The sequence below is a fragment of the Arachis ipaensis genome, chromosome B2 (assembly GCF_059453495.1).
Source record: "Arachis ipaensis isolate K30076 ecotype BB chromosome B2, ASM5945349v1, whole genome shotgun sequence".
Classification (NCBI taxonomy): Eukaryota; Viridiplantae; Streptophyta; class Magnoliopsida; order Fabales; family Fabaceae; genus Arachis; species Arachis ipaensis.
Window position 1 is genome coordinate 71,145,028 of NC_142437.1, and position 15,624 is coordinate 71,160,651.

At 36.2% G+C, this 15,624-nt stretch overlaps 2 protein-coding genes across 3 annotated transcripts; one reads left to right on the plus strand and one right to left on the minus strand.

The window, feature by feature from the left end:
• Positions 1–3,268: 3,268 nt before the first annotated feature.
• Positions 3,269–4,534, minus strand: LOC148574330 (uncharacterized). Its single transcript, XM_088505885.1, has 3 exons — positions 4,529–4,534; positions 3,659–4,463; positions 3,269–3,507 (listed from the first exon to the last, which is right to left on the minus strand). Exons 1-3 carry the CDS (start codon positions 4,532–4,534, stop codon positions 3,269–3,271), a joined length of 1,050 nt encoding a protein of 349 aa, XP_088362011.1.
• Positions 4,535–12,014: 7,480 nt separating this feature from the next.
• LOC107625266 (uncharacterized) lies at positions 12,015–15,399 on the plus strand. Of its 2 annotated transcripts, none has more exons than XM_088506356.1 (10): positions 12,015–12,204; positions 12,317–12,345; positions 12,442–12,529; positions 12,620–12,730; positions 12,903–13,143; positions 13,280–13,579; positions 13,696–13,724; positions 14,236–14,319; positions 14,442–14,495; positions 15,073–15,399. In XM_088506356.1, exons 1-5 carry the CDS (start codon positions 12,151–12,153, stop codon positions 13,140–13,142), a joined length of 522 nt encoding a protein of 173 aa, XP_088362482.1. In that variant the 5' UTR covers positions 12,015–12,150; the 3' UTR covers position 13,143; positions 13,280–13,579; positions 13,696–13,724; positions 14,236–14,319; positions 14,442–14,495; positions 15,073–15,399. The 2 variants fall into 2 exon arrangements, with proteins under 2 accessions (XP_088362482.1, XP_088362483.1); XM_088506357.1 differs by having other exon boundaries at positions 12,650–12,730.
• The last annotated feature ends 225 nt before the right edge of the window (positions 15,400–15,624 follow it).

Genomic DNA, 15,624 nt, shown 5'->3' on the forward strand with positions numbered 1-15,624 from the left:
GGATGAAACTATTGAGGAATCTGCTGGGGTGGAAGAATCCTCCAATAATGGCACAGTAGTATGCAATACATGTGGAGTCTTAAAAGGGAGGTTTACCAGTATTGAGACTGAGACGACACACATAAATGGAAAGATGTTGATAGAGCAGATGAAGAGAGTTGAATTGCTTGTGTGTTTCATTTTGGGTGGAGTTGTACTGAGTTTATGTATGAGTTTGATTTGTTTGGTTAGATAGGACAAGGGATGACTGTAGGACAGGGTTTATTAATGAATGTTAATTGTTATTGTTGCTTAGAAGTTATGTTGACATTGTTGTGGCTATTTAGTCACTTGTTGAGCAATTGGATCTGTGTCTTGAATTCGATTGCATCACTAATAGAAGCATGAATTGAGTGAAGTGAATCTAACTAAAAAGGTAACTGAGATATGTTAACTAATTTCAAATAGACCTAAGAAATAAAAATTGGTAAAGGCACAAGATTAAGTAATTGGTATGCATAACATTAAGCATTAGAACTAATTGTTCCATCCAAAATACTAGATACTGGCTAATCAGTCTTAATACCAGATATCAAAATATCAACCATACTAAATATAAACATACAACCCAAAAACTACATAAACCACTGCAACTAAATATCAACTTATAACCCAAAAGATCAACTAATTATGCACTAAAGTTTTCCTCAAGTTGACTGATTTGGTATGAATTTTGAGAACCTAGAAGTGGTTGCTTTAGATGCACCATTCATGGTTTCATTTGACACAAGTGGAGTCCTTGTGGAGTTTGAAACTCCTGAACCAGCAGCAGCATTTGTAGAAGGTGCAACGGGCCTTATCTGTGGGGGCCTAAATGGTGTTGGGCCTTGGAGTGGCTGGTGGACCTGGAGCTATGGGCCTAACATTGGGTTGGGTTGTTGGAGCTGTAGATGTGGGCCTCATACTTGGTTGGGCTAAGGGGTGTCTCCTAATAGGCATCTTTACCCTTGATCTTTCCTTGCTAGTAGATGCAGCAGCAGCCGCAGCAGCATTGGAGGGAGTTTTAGATCTTGGTGCTCTCCTTGCAGGGTTAGATCTAGCAGCTCTCCCTCCTTCACCATGAGTTGTTGCCCTGGATGTGTTCATATTGGCCTACAAGAAATTAAGTCTAATTAGTACATGTGAATTTACTGTAAACAGCAATTATTGAGAAATGAACTACCTCTTCATCAGCTTCAGACTGTAGGTGGCCTTGGGTGAGCTCCTCTTCAACTGCATCCATGGTTTCTTCCCAAAACATCTCCTGCTCTGAGTCTGACATGTCTTGTAAGCCCCTGGGTGGCACAATTCCTCCTGTTGCCGGCTGACCTGCTTGAGGTGCTTGTTGTGCATCTTCATCTTCCTCAGCTGCAACATGAGTCTTCTTATCAGGACATGTCCTGGAATTATGTCCCACCTACGAAGACAACATCATTCAAAGCATCAACAGATGAGAACAGTCAATAGCAAGAGGCATTGAACAAGTGAGTTTTTATTTACCTTCTTGCAAAATTTACAACTTGTTTTTCCATAGCTCCTATTGATTTTGTACTGGCTCCCACTCTATCTCTCTGATTCATGTCGTGCTCTCTTCTTTGTAGGCCTTCCTATTGGCCTCTTATAAGGTGGAGGGAGACACGGCAGCCCTTTTGCATCAGTCAAATATTCTTGACTAGGGACAGTGTTGATGTGAAATTGGTATGTTCTATTGTATGATTCCATAGTCAGCCAATGGTGGGCGTAATCTTCTGGTCGTTGATTTTTTCTTTGAATTGCAGCAACTCCATGACAGCAAGATAGACCTGTCAGTTGCCACTTTCTACAAGTGCAAGTCCTTTCGTGAGTGTTGACCTGAACTGTTCGACCATGCCTTCTAACTTCAAAGACATTGTGTTCATCGTCTCCCACCCATTGAGCTTCCTAGTAATTTCCTTCCTTCTTTTCCTTCTCCAATCTGCTGGTTTGGATAGGCGCCAGTTTACCCGTGTAGGCCATGAGTGCATCTTTGTGCGTAGCCATAGTCTTCATGAGGTAATATCTAATCTCCTCTAGCATGGTTACGATGCTCTTGCCTCTTAGCCCCACCATGGTTGCATTAAGTGACTCCGCATTGTTGTTCGTTATGTTATCCACTTTAGGTCAAGTGGAGAATCTTGATCTTGACCAAGTTTCTTGCTCATACTTAGACAGATATTCCCAAGCAGAAGTATTAATTCTCTTGATGGCATCCATACCTTCATTAAATTCCTGATCAGTCAGTGCCCTTGCACATTGAAATAGCAACTGTTTAAGTTCTAGGTCTTTCCAACGCTTGTTAAAATTCCTCCACATATGCATAGTACAGAACCTGTGTTTAACCCCTGGCATAACTTCTTGTAGAGCAGGTATTAGCCCCTGTAAATAACTAAGTTAGACATAATATACTATAAAATAATTGTACACACAATTTAAGGACTAACCTTCTATTTGTCAGACATGAAGTGCCAGTCGAATTGCCTATGATCCCCGATATCTTCCAACAAATACTCTAGGAATTATTTCCAATTGGTCTTTGTTTTTGCATCAACTACTCCATATGCAACTGGGAATAGATGATTGTTGGCGTCCTGAGCAACGGCTGTAAGCAGCTGCCCCCCAAAATAACCCTTCAAAAATGCTCCATCAATGCATAGGAAAAGCCTACATCCTTGCTTGAATCCCCTTTTGCAGGCATCTAGACAGATGTATAGACTTCTAAACTTAGGCAGCCCCTCTTGTTGTGGGGTTGTGCTCATACGGTAAGTGGATCCTGGATTGGCCTTACGCAGCTCAGTCAAGTAAGTCCTTAACTTCAAATATTGTTCCTTTTCTGTGCCCTCGATGACATCCTTAGCCTTCTCCATTGCCCTAAACATCATCCTCTCTCCGACACAGATATCAAACTCAACTTTGAATATATCTCGAGCCTCTCTATGGGACAAGTTAGGACATACCCTAATCTTGCTAATCAACTCCTCGGCCACCTATTTACAAGTGACTGACCTACTTTTATTACTCCTAGGACATGTATGCTCATCGACCAATGTTTTTATTTGGTAACTAGGTGGCTGGTTTCTCCTTGCACAGTAAACTTCCCATGGACAAGTTTCATTGTAACAGATGACCCTGCACCTATGTGGTTCAACCTTGAGAAAAAATGCTTCTCTGCCCATCTGAATACTATACTTCCTTACTGCATCCTTAAACTGCTGCATCGTGCCAAACTCCATCCCTAACTCCAGTCTAATTTTGCCAAACTTGTATCAGGATTATGCTGAGGGAATACTGGATTTTCATCCTCTGAATCAGAACCTGGTGGGGTGTGTAGTTCTTCAGAATGATACTGATATTGAGTAGGCTCTTCATCATGATCATTTGGGTTAGGAACAACCACCCTTGGGGCCTGATTCTCTTCCCTAGGTGGCAGAATCCTCTGGCCGGATGGACGGGGTCTTCGATGAATCCTCCGACCTTGAACCCCACAAGAGGCATCTTCATCTAATTCAACAACATTACGCATTCATAGTTTAAGGTTATTAATTAGCGGACAGTTTATGGCAAATACATTTACAATCCAAAAAAAAACAACATTACTACTAGGATCTACAATTCATATACTAACCAGCATGTGCATCACTATTGTTTTGTGGTGCAGGTTGATCTCTACCAGATGGTGGGAGCCTCGCATGTTTCTTCCTGCGTTTTCTTCCCCTGCCATCAACTTCTTCAGGATTAGATAGCCTCTCATGGTCTTCAACATGTGTCTGCTGATTGTCTCCTAAATTTGGGGCCTCATTTTCAATTGTTACAGCCTCAGTTTGATTAGAAAGGTTTTCAGTACCAGCCTCCTCTGGTAATGCTTCATCATACCCCCCGTTGTTCAACGTTGGTTCATCCTCTTCTTGTTGTTGCTCCTCATGCTGTGGGGGATCGTCTTGTTCATTTGCTTTATTTAATAAAGGAGCTCCCTCTACTTCTGTATGTTCAGATCCTTTCTCCTCTTCATTTTGTTGGGGTTCCTGGTCATGATTTTGCTGGTCTTCTAAAGGAGGCATGTCAACATCTTCGTTAGCCAAAACCTCAGCCTCATCAACATACTCTGGATCTGCATCAACTGGATGCTCAAAATACAAGTGGACCCTGTTTTCATTCCTCAGTGCAGCATCACACATCTTAACCACATCGGCATCCCTTCTAAGCACCCGTAACCCGTTAGCTAAATCCATCCCTGGCTCCAACCAATAAACTTCATTAAACCTAGTATAACATAAATCTAGAAACAAGCCTTCAACAAGGAATAGATTACAAGTATCAACATGCACCCTCTCGATGATACTCACTAAACCACCATTATACTTCAGCACACCATCTGCATCCTTCTCTAACCAACCCCGATGGTGATAAACAAATGTGATGTGCGTAGCCATCTGACAAAAATCATCAAAAAAGTCATAATCAGCTAACACAACACATGAAAACACCATCATCATACCTCCATTGCAAACCCCAAACGACTGATAATAACAACAATGCAAATATAAAATGCTTACCAAAACCTTGGTTGATCGACAGCGACTTCTTCACTTCGTATCAACGCCAAACGTGATACTGCATGTGACGTTGCCAAATCCAAAAAACGAATATAAAGCGACAACAGACGAAGAGAAACAGAGACGACCACCCACAAACTCTTCAGTTTCGCGCGTCCAACATAGTCTTTGTTAAATATGGTGTTTCACTTAAGGTTAATTTCGTCATTTCATCTGAATTGGGCAATTAGGGTTTGTTGAATTGGGGATACATGGACAAAACGGGATTGAGAGCCTAATACGGATGCCACGTTGGACTTCCGTTTGCCACATCACCAAGCTCCGTTTAACGGAGAAGGGTTCTCCTCACAGTTGGGTAGATTTGTTCCGTTTTTAAATTTCTCAAGGGTATGATTGTCGTTAACAAATATTAGGGGTATTTATGTCAGCGTTTTACAAATTCAGGGGCATAATTGGTAATTTACTCTTTAAATAAATAAAAATTAATAGTAAACAAAAAAAAATCTCAAATAATCAAATTGCTAATAAATGTGTTTTTTAAATTTGTTAACGATAAAAATCTTTTTTAAATATTTCAAATCAAGATATGAATATTCAATTGTTTAATATATCAGTCCAGTTATACATCCAAGTCTTTTTGGTAACAAGTCCAGTTAAGTTGGCTCAAACTCAATAAAAACCACTTTCATTACGCACGCGCTTCACTAACGTTACATATCTTTTTTTGTCTTCGTGTTCCTTCTTCTTCTTCGCGTTATTCATTCTTCTTTTTTGCATTCTTCCTTCTTCATTTTCGCATTCTTTCTTCTTCTTCTTCGCATGTTTTTTCACAATCGCCGTTCTTTTATTGATGCGGTTGTTGCTGCATTTTTTCTTTTCTTCCTTTTAATTGAGGTTCATTTGGATCCAAAAATGAATTCAATGTGTTTTTGTTGATAATTGAATCATTTTGACCGTTTGTTCAAAACTGAACTAATTTCGGTTCATTTGTATGTTAATTGAGGTTCATCTGATGCTGCTCATAAATATTGACCAAATTTGTTATTCGTTAAGTAATTTCGGTTCATTTCTAGGTTTAATTGAGGTTCATTTGGATCCATAAATGATTTGAATATTTTTTTTGTTGATGATTGAGTCTTTTTTACTACTTATTCAAAACTGAACTAATTTCGGTTCATTTGTGTGTTAATTGAGGTTTATTTGATGTTGCTGTAAATATTTGACCAAGTTTTTTACTTTTCTCTCATATCGAGTTGAGAGACATTTTCATTTTGTCTCCTGAGTAACAGAAACAGAAGTGAAGTAGAGAAGAAAGAGTAATACCCAGATGTATCCTGGTTCAGCTACTTAGTGTAATGTAGCCTACATCCAGTCTCCATCACAACAGTGACGGAATTTCACTATCTTTCAACAAGATTACATTCACCAAATTTTTCTAGAATCTACCCAATCCTATTTGGGACAAATATAGATTCTAACCCAGTCTGAATTTGACTAGACCTCAATCTAGCTTTCAACAGCACAGTACTAACCCAACTTGCAAAAGAATTTCCACAGGATCATGAAACAAAACAGAAAGATGTACAAAGAAAACCTGGGACATCTTCTGGCTTTTTCTCCTAGTTTAACTCATTGTCTTTTACCTCTCATTGGTTTTTTCTTACAAACATCACCATGTTTGTCTTTTACAATGAGACTCAGATAGATTAAATTGAGAAAAAGAAAATACTAAATGAACTACATGAAGGAGAAGAACTCTAACAGCTTGGATAGCTATGAGAGTGAATTCTGTGCTTTTTTACTTACTCTCCTTACCTTCAACCCTTGGTCGTTCACCCTTAATATAGAAGAGTGAAGCTTCCAAGGTTGAATCTCGTTCAACCCTAACATTGTCTCCTTCTCCAAAATCAGAGACTAGCAACGGTTTCATTAGAGAAGAGAGAGAAATCTGAATCTATTGCATGCAATTCACTTATTCTCTCTCATCATTTCTCTTCAAACTTCTTCAATCTTGATCGTTGAGCTTGACTTTGGCTCCAAGTTTTGATTTTGAGCGTTGATGAGCTTCTGAACCAAGTTGACTTCACATTCTCCATTGTTGCTTATTCCATACTTGTGACCTTGTGACTTTCTACTTGGTTCCTCGGCGTTGCTCAGATGAGGGAAGAATCTTCTTAATGTGCTTTTGGTCGAGAGAGACTAGCTACTTTGTAGTCTTTTCTTCTTGTTTTGATTTGGAAAAAAAATTTTTTTTGTCTTTTTTCATTATCTGATTTCTGAAGTTTTGATTTTCTTTTTTCTTCTTCTTTGAATGACGTGACCAAGTTGAATGAGAGAGAAGAGAGAAGAAAAAATTTTTGACTTTCGATGGAAGTTTCAAAAAAATTAATTGGAGTTTAAGTGACTTGAAGTAAGGTTTAGGCTACTTCACTGAATAGGCTAGGATCCTTTTCTTTGGGCCTTTTGTTTTCTTTATTCAGCCACTAGTTTTTGGATCATTTTAGTATAAGGCTAAATTTGTTTATTGATCAAAATGGACTTACTTGATTGGGCTAACATGAAACTTAATTTGCTTTCGTGCACACTAAACCATAACACAATCATATAAACATTTAATAATTTTTTAATAATGTTTGTTCATCATTTTAATTGAATATTAGTTTTTCAAACTCAACAATATATCTTCAAAAAAGTTAGATAGACTAGATTTAAAATAAATAAATTTTTTTTTGAAATTTTCTTTAATAATATCCAAAAAAAATTAAAATACAAAAATCTAAAGATCAAATTTTAGTTTATATTATGCATACAACCTGTGTGTATTTGTGCCCTCCTACACAGGAAAAACTTATAAAAAAAGTATTTATATTTTTTAATATTTTAAGAAAAATACACAAAGTAAATTATTATCCTAAAATGTTTACAAGTCACAACCAAAATCATACTTTAACTTGAGCATAACGAGTAATTATCGTTTTACACTTCTTCAAAGTGGAATAATCATTTATTAATATTAGGATTTTATTTTTCTAAAGTCTTCTCTGTAAATAAAATTAATAGTTAAATTTGCAAACATTTCTAATTTATGAGTAAAACTTTCAAATTGTCCTTACTCTTAACTTTTTAAAGTTCTACAAATAGTTTGTCATATATAAAAATTATGGTTTCAAAAATCAAACCAAACTGATTGGTTCAATTGGGTTAATCGAAAACCAATCTTTTAATCGGTTCAATTGAAGCAAAAATTTGGCGCAAACTAGTCAAACCGGCAATTAATTGGTAAACCGATTGAACCGGCTAGTATGTCATGTCTAATGCCAATCGTCAAGTGTTACCATCTAGTTAAACCTAGAGACTCTAGACTATATATTATTTATATTAATATGAGCCTGTAACGTGCATTATAATTGTGAATTAATAAAGTTATATTGTTATTTTCAATAGTAAGCACATAACATATTCATAATAAAAGCGGAAAGCACAAATAGATATATTCACATAGGTATGCCCGAAGGCTGAGTTTCATACAATAAGGTTGTCATAGACTAAATAAGGTACTGATAGATTAAAGAAGGGTCGCTCAGGAAAGACATACATGTGGGTCTGGATATCGCCACATATGATTGTCCTGCCCCATATGAGATCCCAGTAGTAGTTCGACGCAGGAACCTTAAAGAATATGACTTCTGATACCATTTGTAGAGTGGGAGAACAAGGGAGTGAGAACTAATGGTTCCCAGCAAGGCAATAACAAAGAACAGAGAGGTTTTCGTGCTAAGCCTATATTTTCATGGGATTTGAGTGCTAAGTCTACATTTTAGGGTAATCACACATACAAGCAGTAGATCAAATAACAGAACACAGGTAGCATTCACAAGCATATAATTTAATTACAAGAAAATGGCCAATCAAGTATGATACATGTCTCATCCTATCGCAAGCCTTGAACTCATGTGTCAGTTGCCTACCCGCTCCTGACATTACCCGGACACAAATCTCGAATATGGGTTTTTAGCTGTGCGTATTATCACACAGATATACATATGTATTTGATCGCCATGTCAAATATAGGTTTATGATTGCTATGTCAGATACAAAGATCCAATCACCATGTCAGATGTTTTTTCGTTTGGAAAATGGTTCTAAATCTATGGGCGTCCCCACATCACACAGTCACTGACTAGGCGGTCTAGAACTCCGCTCTACCATGTGGCCTTCTCGCACCTTGGGGGATTTTGTTTCTCTTTGGGGCACAATGTAATGACTTACTAAAGGGACTCTCTTGTCCTTGTTCACTCAGTACACTGCTATGGTATCATTTCGTAGCTCAAGAGATTCTCTTACTCTTAGTCTTTCGACCTTTGATACCATGTTACCCTTCCTTTCCTTCAGTTTTATATGTCTTTTATGCTTTTATTTATCCTTAGAAGTGATACTATACTATTTTATCTTTATATTTTTATAAAAGACCATTTTACCTCTAAAGCTTACTAATTAACCATTTTAAACCTTACTTTTTCTTAAAAAGACCATATTAACCCTAGGTGTCATAATTAATTATCCTAGTGTTAATTATTACTCAAGTTACCAAGTTACACTCTTATTTACCATATTACCCCTAAATCTTTTGTTAATGCCGATTTATCCTTTTAACCAAATGTGTTACCTTTCCTTTAGATTTTTTAATTATTATCATAGGTTCATCTTTTTACCCCTAACTTTTACTAAGGTATATGTTTGGACTCAACTATTTTTTTAAATTACAACTTTAACTTATTTATTTTATAAAATTTTACTTTTACCCCTAGGACTTCTATATTCATGTTTCTAGCCTTAAACTTTATTAATTACATAATTAGTTCTCTTAGTTATCTAATTTACCTAAGTGTCATTGTTTGTGTATCTTACATTTTTTCTAGAATCATACACTTTTTCACATATCTTCCATTCTCTTTCTTAATTATCTTCCTAAATCTTCGTATTAGGACTTATTTTGAATATTTGTGTCTTTTATAACATGAAACTCACCCAGGTGCATCACACTTTTCGGCCAACAATAATACATTAGGCATAGGCCTCATGTTCACAAATAGGTTTGCGATAGGATGAGACATTAACCCCAGTTTTGGGAGAAGGCTGGGGTTAATGTCTGTAACACCCTAACTTTTAGCACTTCATCATCGTACTAAAAGTTCAGGCATTACTTATCTCTAAACCTTTTTATCTTTTATTATCCTTAATTAATATCGAGCCTTTGCGAATACAAATCAAAACTTTAATTAAGAAAACAGGAAGAAAACTAGTTATTACAGACGAATATTTTCGACGGATTTTATCCCATGAAAATATAAACAGAATTTCAGAAGGATTTTTTGTTGGAAAATAAAAAAAATGAATTAGCATAAATTACAGACAAAAAAAATCCATCGATAATTCTACCGGAATTTTTTTTTGTAGAAAATAGTTACAGACAAAAAACCTGTCTGTAATTAAATGGACAAAAATGTTGCATTTTATTAAATTATTACAAATAAAAAATTCGTCTGTAATTTAAAATTTTCCGCCAGAAATATTAGAATAAAGAGTTATGGTTCATTTCACTTTTTCACTTTTTCCTTGAATTACTCCCTACCTTTTCTCTCCGTTGAAGATGTGACGTCCTCCGTTGTCCCCGCCGCCGTGGCTCGCGTCGCACGAGCTCCCTCTATAGCCCTCATCGCGTTTGCTCCCTTCGTTGCCATCGTCGTATGAGCTCTCTCCGCCGTGTTCTTGTCTTACGAGCTCCTTCCGCCGCCGCTCTCGTCACTACTTTTTCTCTCCTCACCGGAAGTTTGTCATCATCTCTTCTCATCGCCGTTAGTTTAGGTAGGCCTCCGCCTCTTTCTCATCCATATCCCTAACCCCTTCCATTGTGATTCTATTTGGATTTCATTATCCCTAGCCCTAACCCTATCCCTTCCCTGTTGCTTTTGCAGAGAACCGAGTTTCTAAATTCTAACGTATGAATTTTGTATATTCCTGCAACTTGTATATTCCTGTATGTTCCCTCCCCTCGATCTCCACCTAAGATAGATCCACCAACCACACTGCAAAACCCTCAACCCAAGATTCTCGAACCTTCTCAGATCCAAGTTCGTTAATCCCACTTTCTTTGTCTCACTCACACTTTCCTTCACATTCTTAGTCGCTTCTTTTCCCTAATGAATTGCTGACCTTTCACTTACTCGCAAGCAATACGGTGCCGTATCATAGCTAACAGCGAAATTCAGTCAACAAAACCCTAATTGGTTGTTTCTTCTATTTTGTTTGAGGTTTTAGGGAAGAAGAAAGAGCGAAAAAGAATGGGTGAGGAGAATAAGGTAGTTGGAAAAGGTGAGAAGAAGAAAGAGGAAAGTGTTGGTGCCACTGCTGTTGTTGGTGATGGAGAGGAGGAAAAGAATAAGAAGAAGAAGAAGGGTAAGAAGCAGGGGTTAATTTCTCGAATTTGGAATGGGATATTCAGAAGATGTAGTGGAACGGGATATTCAGAAGATGTAGCGATGATTTCGAGAAGAGGCTGCAGTATATTTCCAAAAAGGAAGCTGCGGTTATGGCCAGGGTCAATTGGAGAAACCGGTCATGGCGGAGAACTTCGCGCCAGATCATCATAATTTCTGTTATATTTGAGGTACATTTTCCATTGCTGGATGAATGGGTTTATCTTTGTGTGTTTTTGTTTGTCATGAATCATTTCTCGCATGAATAGATTTGTGTATTTTAACATGCCATTCTATGCTAGAGTTTCTTTGAACTTGAAGTGCGAAAAACTACAAACTACGACTCATGATAGCTATCTCAAAAATCAAATTAAAGATATAAAACTCTGAGCAATAATCATGATAGCCTTCCAATGTGTTGTCTGCTTTGTTTGAGCAGGTATTGCCCTTAGCAAGCATGGAGAAGCTGCAAAAGTCGTTTCGGAGGAACAATTGAGTGCTGCTGAAATGGGACAAAGAATTAAGCTATTACAAGAAGATAGGTATTTATTTTACAAAAGTGCACTTTGATTCTTTTGCTGGAAAGTGTTATTTATCAGTGATCTTGTTTTATTATGGCGGACTATTTATTTGTGTGCATGGTTCTAGTTTATAATATTTTATTGATGAATTTCCTAATCCTTTTTTCTATTTATACTTATCTGGATAGGTTCCTCTTGAGCTTCCATTTTCAAAGGGAGAAGCCATGGATGACTCAACTTGCCTCTGTCACTTGCATCTCTTTGGCTGCTAAAGTTGAAAAAACTCAAGTGCCTATTCTCTTGGACCTTCAAGTACGTATTTTTTCTCCTTTATATCAGAAAACTCATCATGATGTTTCTAATAATGTGATTATTTGATCATGAATCATCATCAGGTTGAAGATGCAAAATATGTGTTTGAGTCAAAGACTATTCCGAGAATGGAGCTTCTGATTCTGTCCACCTTGAATTGGAAGATGCACCATGTGACCCCACTCTCAGCGATTGAAGACTAGTGTCCATGTTAACTTGGTCTTCCATATAGGACTGAGAATCAAGGTGCTATAGATGCTGCAATTGTTGGTGCTCTGTGCAGGGATTGTAGCAAACAAGTGTACTTGGGTGAGAAAACGCAGCGATGATTGTAGTTGAATTCAAACTTTTTTCTCTTTTTAAATGATGTATATTGCTTTTCTGTTTGTTTATGAATTTATTTATTTATATATTTTAATAGGTGGATTTGACAGCACATGCTGCAGCTAGGTAATTTTGTTATCGGTTCTTTTTTTTTTCTTTTTGGCTAATGAAAAATATTTCATGGATTTGAATTTTAGTGTGTAAGTTTGATTTAATTTTCAGGGCATATGATCGAGCTGCGATCAAGTTCCGTAGCATTGATGCAGATATCAATTTCAACGTCAGCGATTATGATGAAGATATAAAGCAGGTTCTAATACTTAATAGTTTGATTTGATAATAGTTTTGAGCAAGTTTGAGGGTTTTTCTTTGATTGTTTTTTTTTTTTCTTCTGATGCAGATGAGTAACTTTAAAAAAATTGAAATGCAGAGAAAAGCAGCATTGCCGTTGAGGGACACAAAAAGCGGCAATGCGAACAAGATGAAGGCTCTGTGCGGCAAGGAAGCTTTGGTGAAGCTTCTGCGATGGCATTTTGGTTACCCTAATTAATCTTTTGGTTTATTTGCTCTCATTCCCTACGAATTGGATCTCACTCAGTCTGACAAATAACTTGTATGCATGTTTGTTTTTATGCATTCTGTGCATGACCATGATTGAAGTTAGTTCTTTTCTTCTTTGCTAGTTGCTAGGTGCCAGTCTTATTCAGATTCAGATGAAGCTGTGGACACTACCACTGAAGAATCAAATGTCAAATGATATTGGCATCGTTGCTGATAATGTCCAAGATTTTGGTGATGCGACGACCTTCCCTGCTGCTCCTGAAGTTGATACCATATGTGTTTTTTCGAAAAATAGTGCAAGATGTAATAGTAATTCTGCTCATGGGGCTATGGATTCATGGTCAAATACAACACCTATCTAAGGTATTAACAATCTCTCTACTTTTTCAAAAGTAATCCAATATTAAATGGATTGCTAATCCCAGTCACAGTAGCTTCAGAGTTTCCCTTGGTCCTGATTTATCGTTGGACTTTTGTTTGTTTGTTCTTTGCTACATAGGCCAAAAACAACACCACCACCCTTTCCCTTCCATGCTTTCACATGACTTGAACAAAACAAAGTTTGAATCTTTTCATGGTGGAGAAGCATTAGCAACCCTCACCTTCTTCTCTAACCCATTGGGGAACCTGAATCAATCAAATTTAGTTTCTCTTTCTTTAATGGGTGGAATCTTCCTGTGCTAGTGTTAAAGGTCACACTTTTTCAAGAACCCAGTTGCAGATTTGTCCTTGTTTCAGTTGAAGATGGGTATTTGCAACCAGGATGCAATCAAGCAGTTGCAATCCATGATAGAAAATGGTGTGTTCTTCACAACCTTCAAAATAAATAAATAAATCAGTCTCATCTCGTATTCTTGTTTTACTTCCATGATCTCTAATTGATAAAGATTCCTTCTTTTTTTTGTCTCATTCCAGTGAATAAGCAGCAGAAGATTACATTCCAGGTTTGCCTTTTTTTTTCTTTTAGTTAATTTGCTTAGATTCTTATATGTTTGATCTTGTATATTGAGAAAAGATTTAAGGGAAAAAGAAACAATTTAACTTATGATTCATGATCTGCAACTTGATTTGGTAAAGGAGACGAAAGAAAAAAGCTTTTCTTTTTGTTTGTTTGTTTGAAATTTCAAATTAAGAGAATCAAATGATTTGATAAGCATCAGTTTTTTTTTTTGGTTAAATTGACCTGGATCACTTTTGTTGCCTCGCATTTGCTAAGGAGTGTTTTTATTGGTGGTTATAATATACATTTGAAGGGATTAAGAATTCAAGATTTGAATTCAAGTAATGTACTTTTTAATGAATAATTGTTCTTTTCAATGTTTGTTCAACACTCTTCAAGAATCATCATCCTAAATTTTAGTGATATTAAACCAATAAGTGCCTTTTCTTGTTTTTTACTCTTATTTTAATAAATCCCTCTTTTTTTCCCCTAAAATATTTTACTTTATATTTTAGAACATGCATCAGGGATATCCAACTGAAACACTAGCCAAATTTCTCAAAGCAAGGGACTGGAATGTTGCCAAAGCCCATAAAATGGTTAGTTAGATCTTTTTATGCTTAAGGTCTTTAGCTGGTTCGGTTGTTTGGTTGTTCTTAGAATTACTTTGAGTTGTGTTCTTTCAATGTGTATACTTTGCTGACGACTTAAAGTTTTACAGATAATCGATTGTTTACAATGGAGAGTTGAAAATGAGATTGACAATGTTTAATCAGTAAGTTCCTTCACTATGTATGTATTCACATATTTTCTCTTTTCTATTGATAGAATACTAATTCCTGAAACTTCTATGCTGAAATCTTGTATTATACCTTCTCATGTTTCTGATGAATCTAGAGCTGAAAATATATTTAAATTTTGAAATGGTCAAATGTTGGTTGCGATGGTTACTAACCTCGATTATCTACAGAAGAGGGTTTGAGTTCAAATTAGATGTTCATTTGATCATCATGCCTATAATTGTATATGAATGCCGTATACAACAATATCGGATTCCATGTCTCCTGCAGCATTTTTAATGCATGCTCTAGGAAAATTTATAGCCACTTTTTTTTTTTCATTTATAACATTTTCTAGAAGTTACATAAAAAATTAGAAATCAGTGGCTGTGAGTGTTCCTGTAGAACAAATTAAATGTGCTTCAAGAGCATGCAAGCATCTCTCTCTCTCTCTCTCTCTCTTGCAGTTCTGTTTTAAAGTTGTATTTTTGTTATCCTCCTTCACTTTTTCTTAATCCTATAAAACATTGTTAGGCTTCTGAAATCTGTCCATGTTCTATTTTTTGACACCAGGGAACTGCATATGCTCAGTCCAATGTAAACAAATCAAAGAAGTAGATGGACAAATACTTTCAAGTTTCAGCCACACAAGAGTCTACCATGGAGTGAAGAATCATGTAACTCAGATTAGATTGGAGGGTTTAAACTTTAAAGAGAGCATGAGGAAATAGTTTTAAAATTTAGGCTGAAAGTCCTTCCCTTTTCTGTTGTAGTTTATAAGAAATTTTGGGGTATCTTTTTATTGAGACAATGGTGTTGAAAAATAACATCCAATTTTATAGGTATCATGTAATGAATATTATGTTTTATCTATGTCATTTTTGGCTTTCTTTTTTTCAATTTATAGTGTTTGATGGAGTAAATTTAGAAAACAAATCTAAAGCATTTATTTTGTAATAAAAAATTTAAAAAAAAATTCTATTTTTCCTTACTGATAGATTTACAGACGGATTTTTTGTCTGTATTCAGAATATGAGATGATTTTCCAAGGTTCAAATTACAGACGAAAAATTCGTCGAAAAATCTGTCTGTAATTACTGACAGAAAATTTGTCAAAAAATCTGT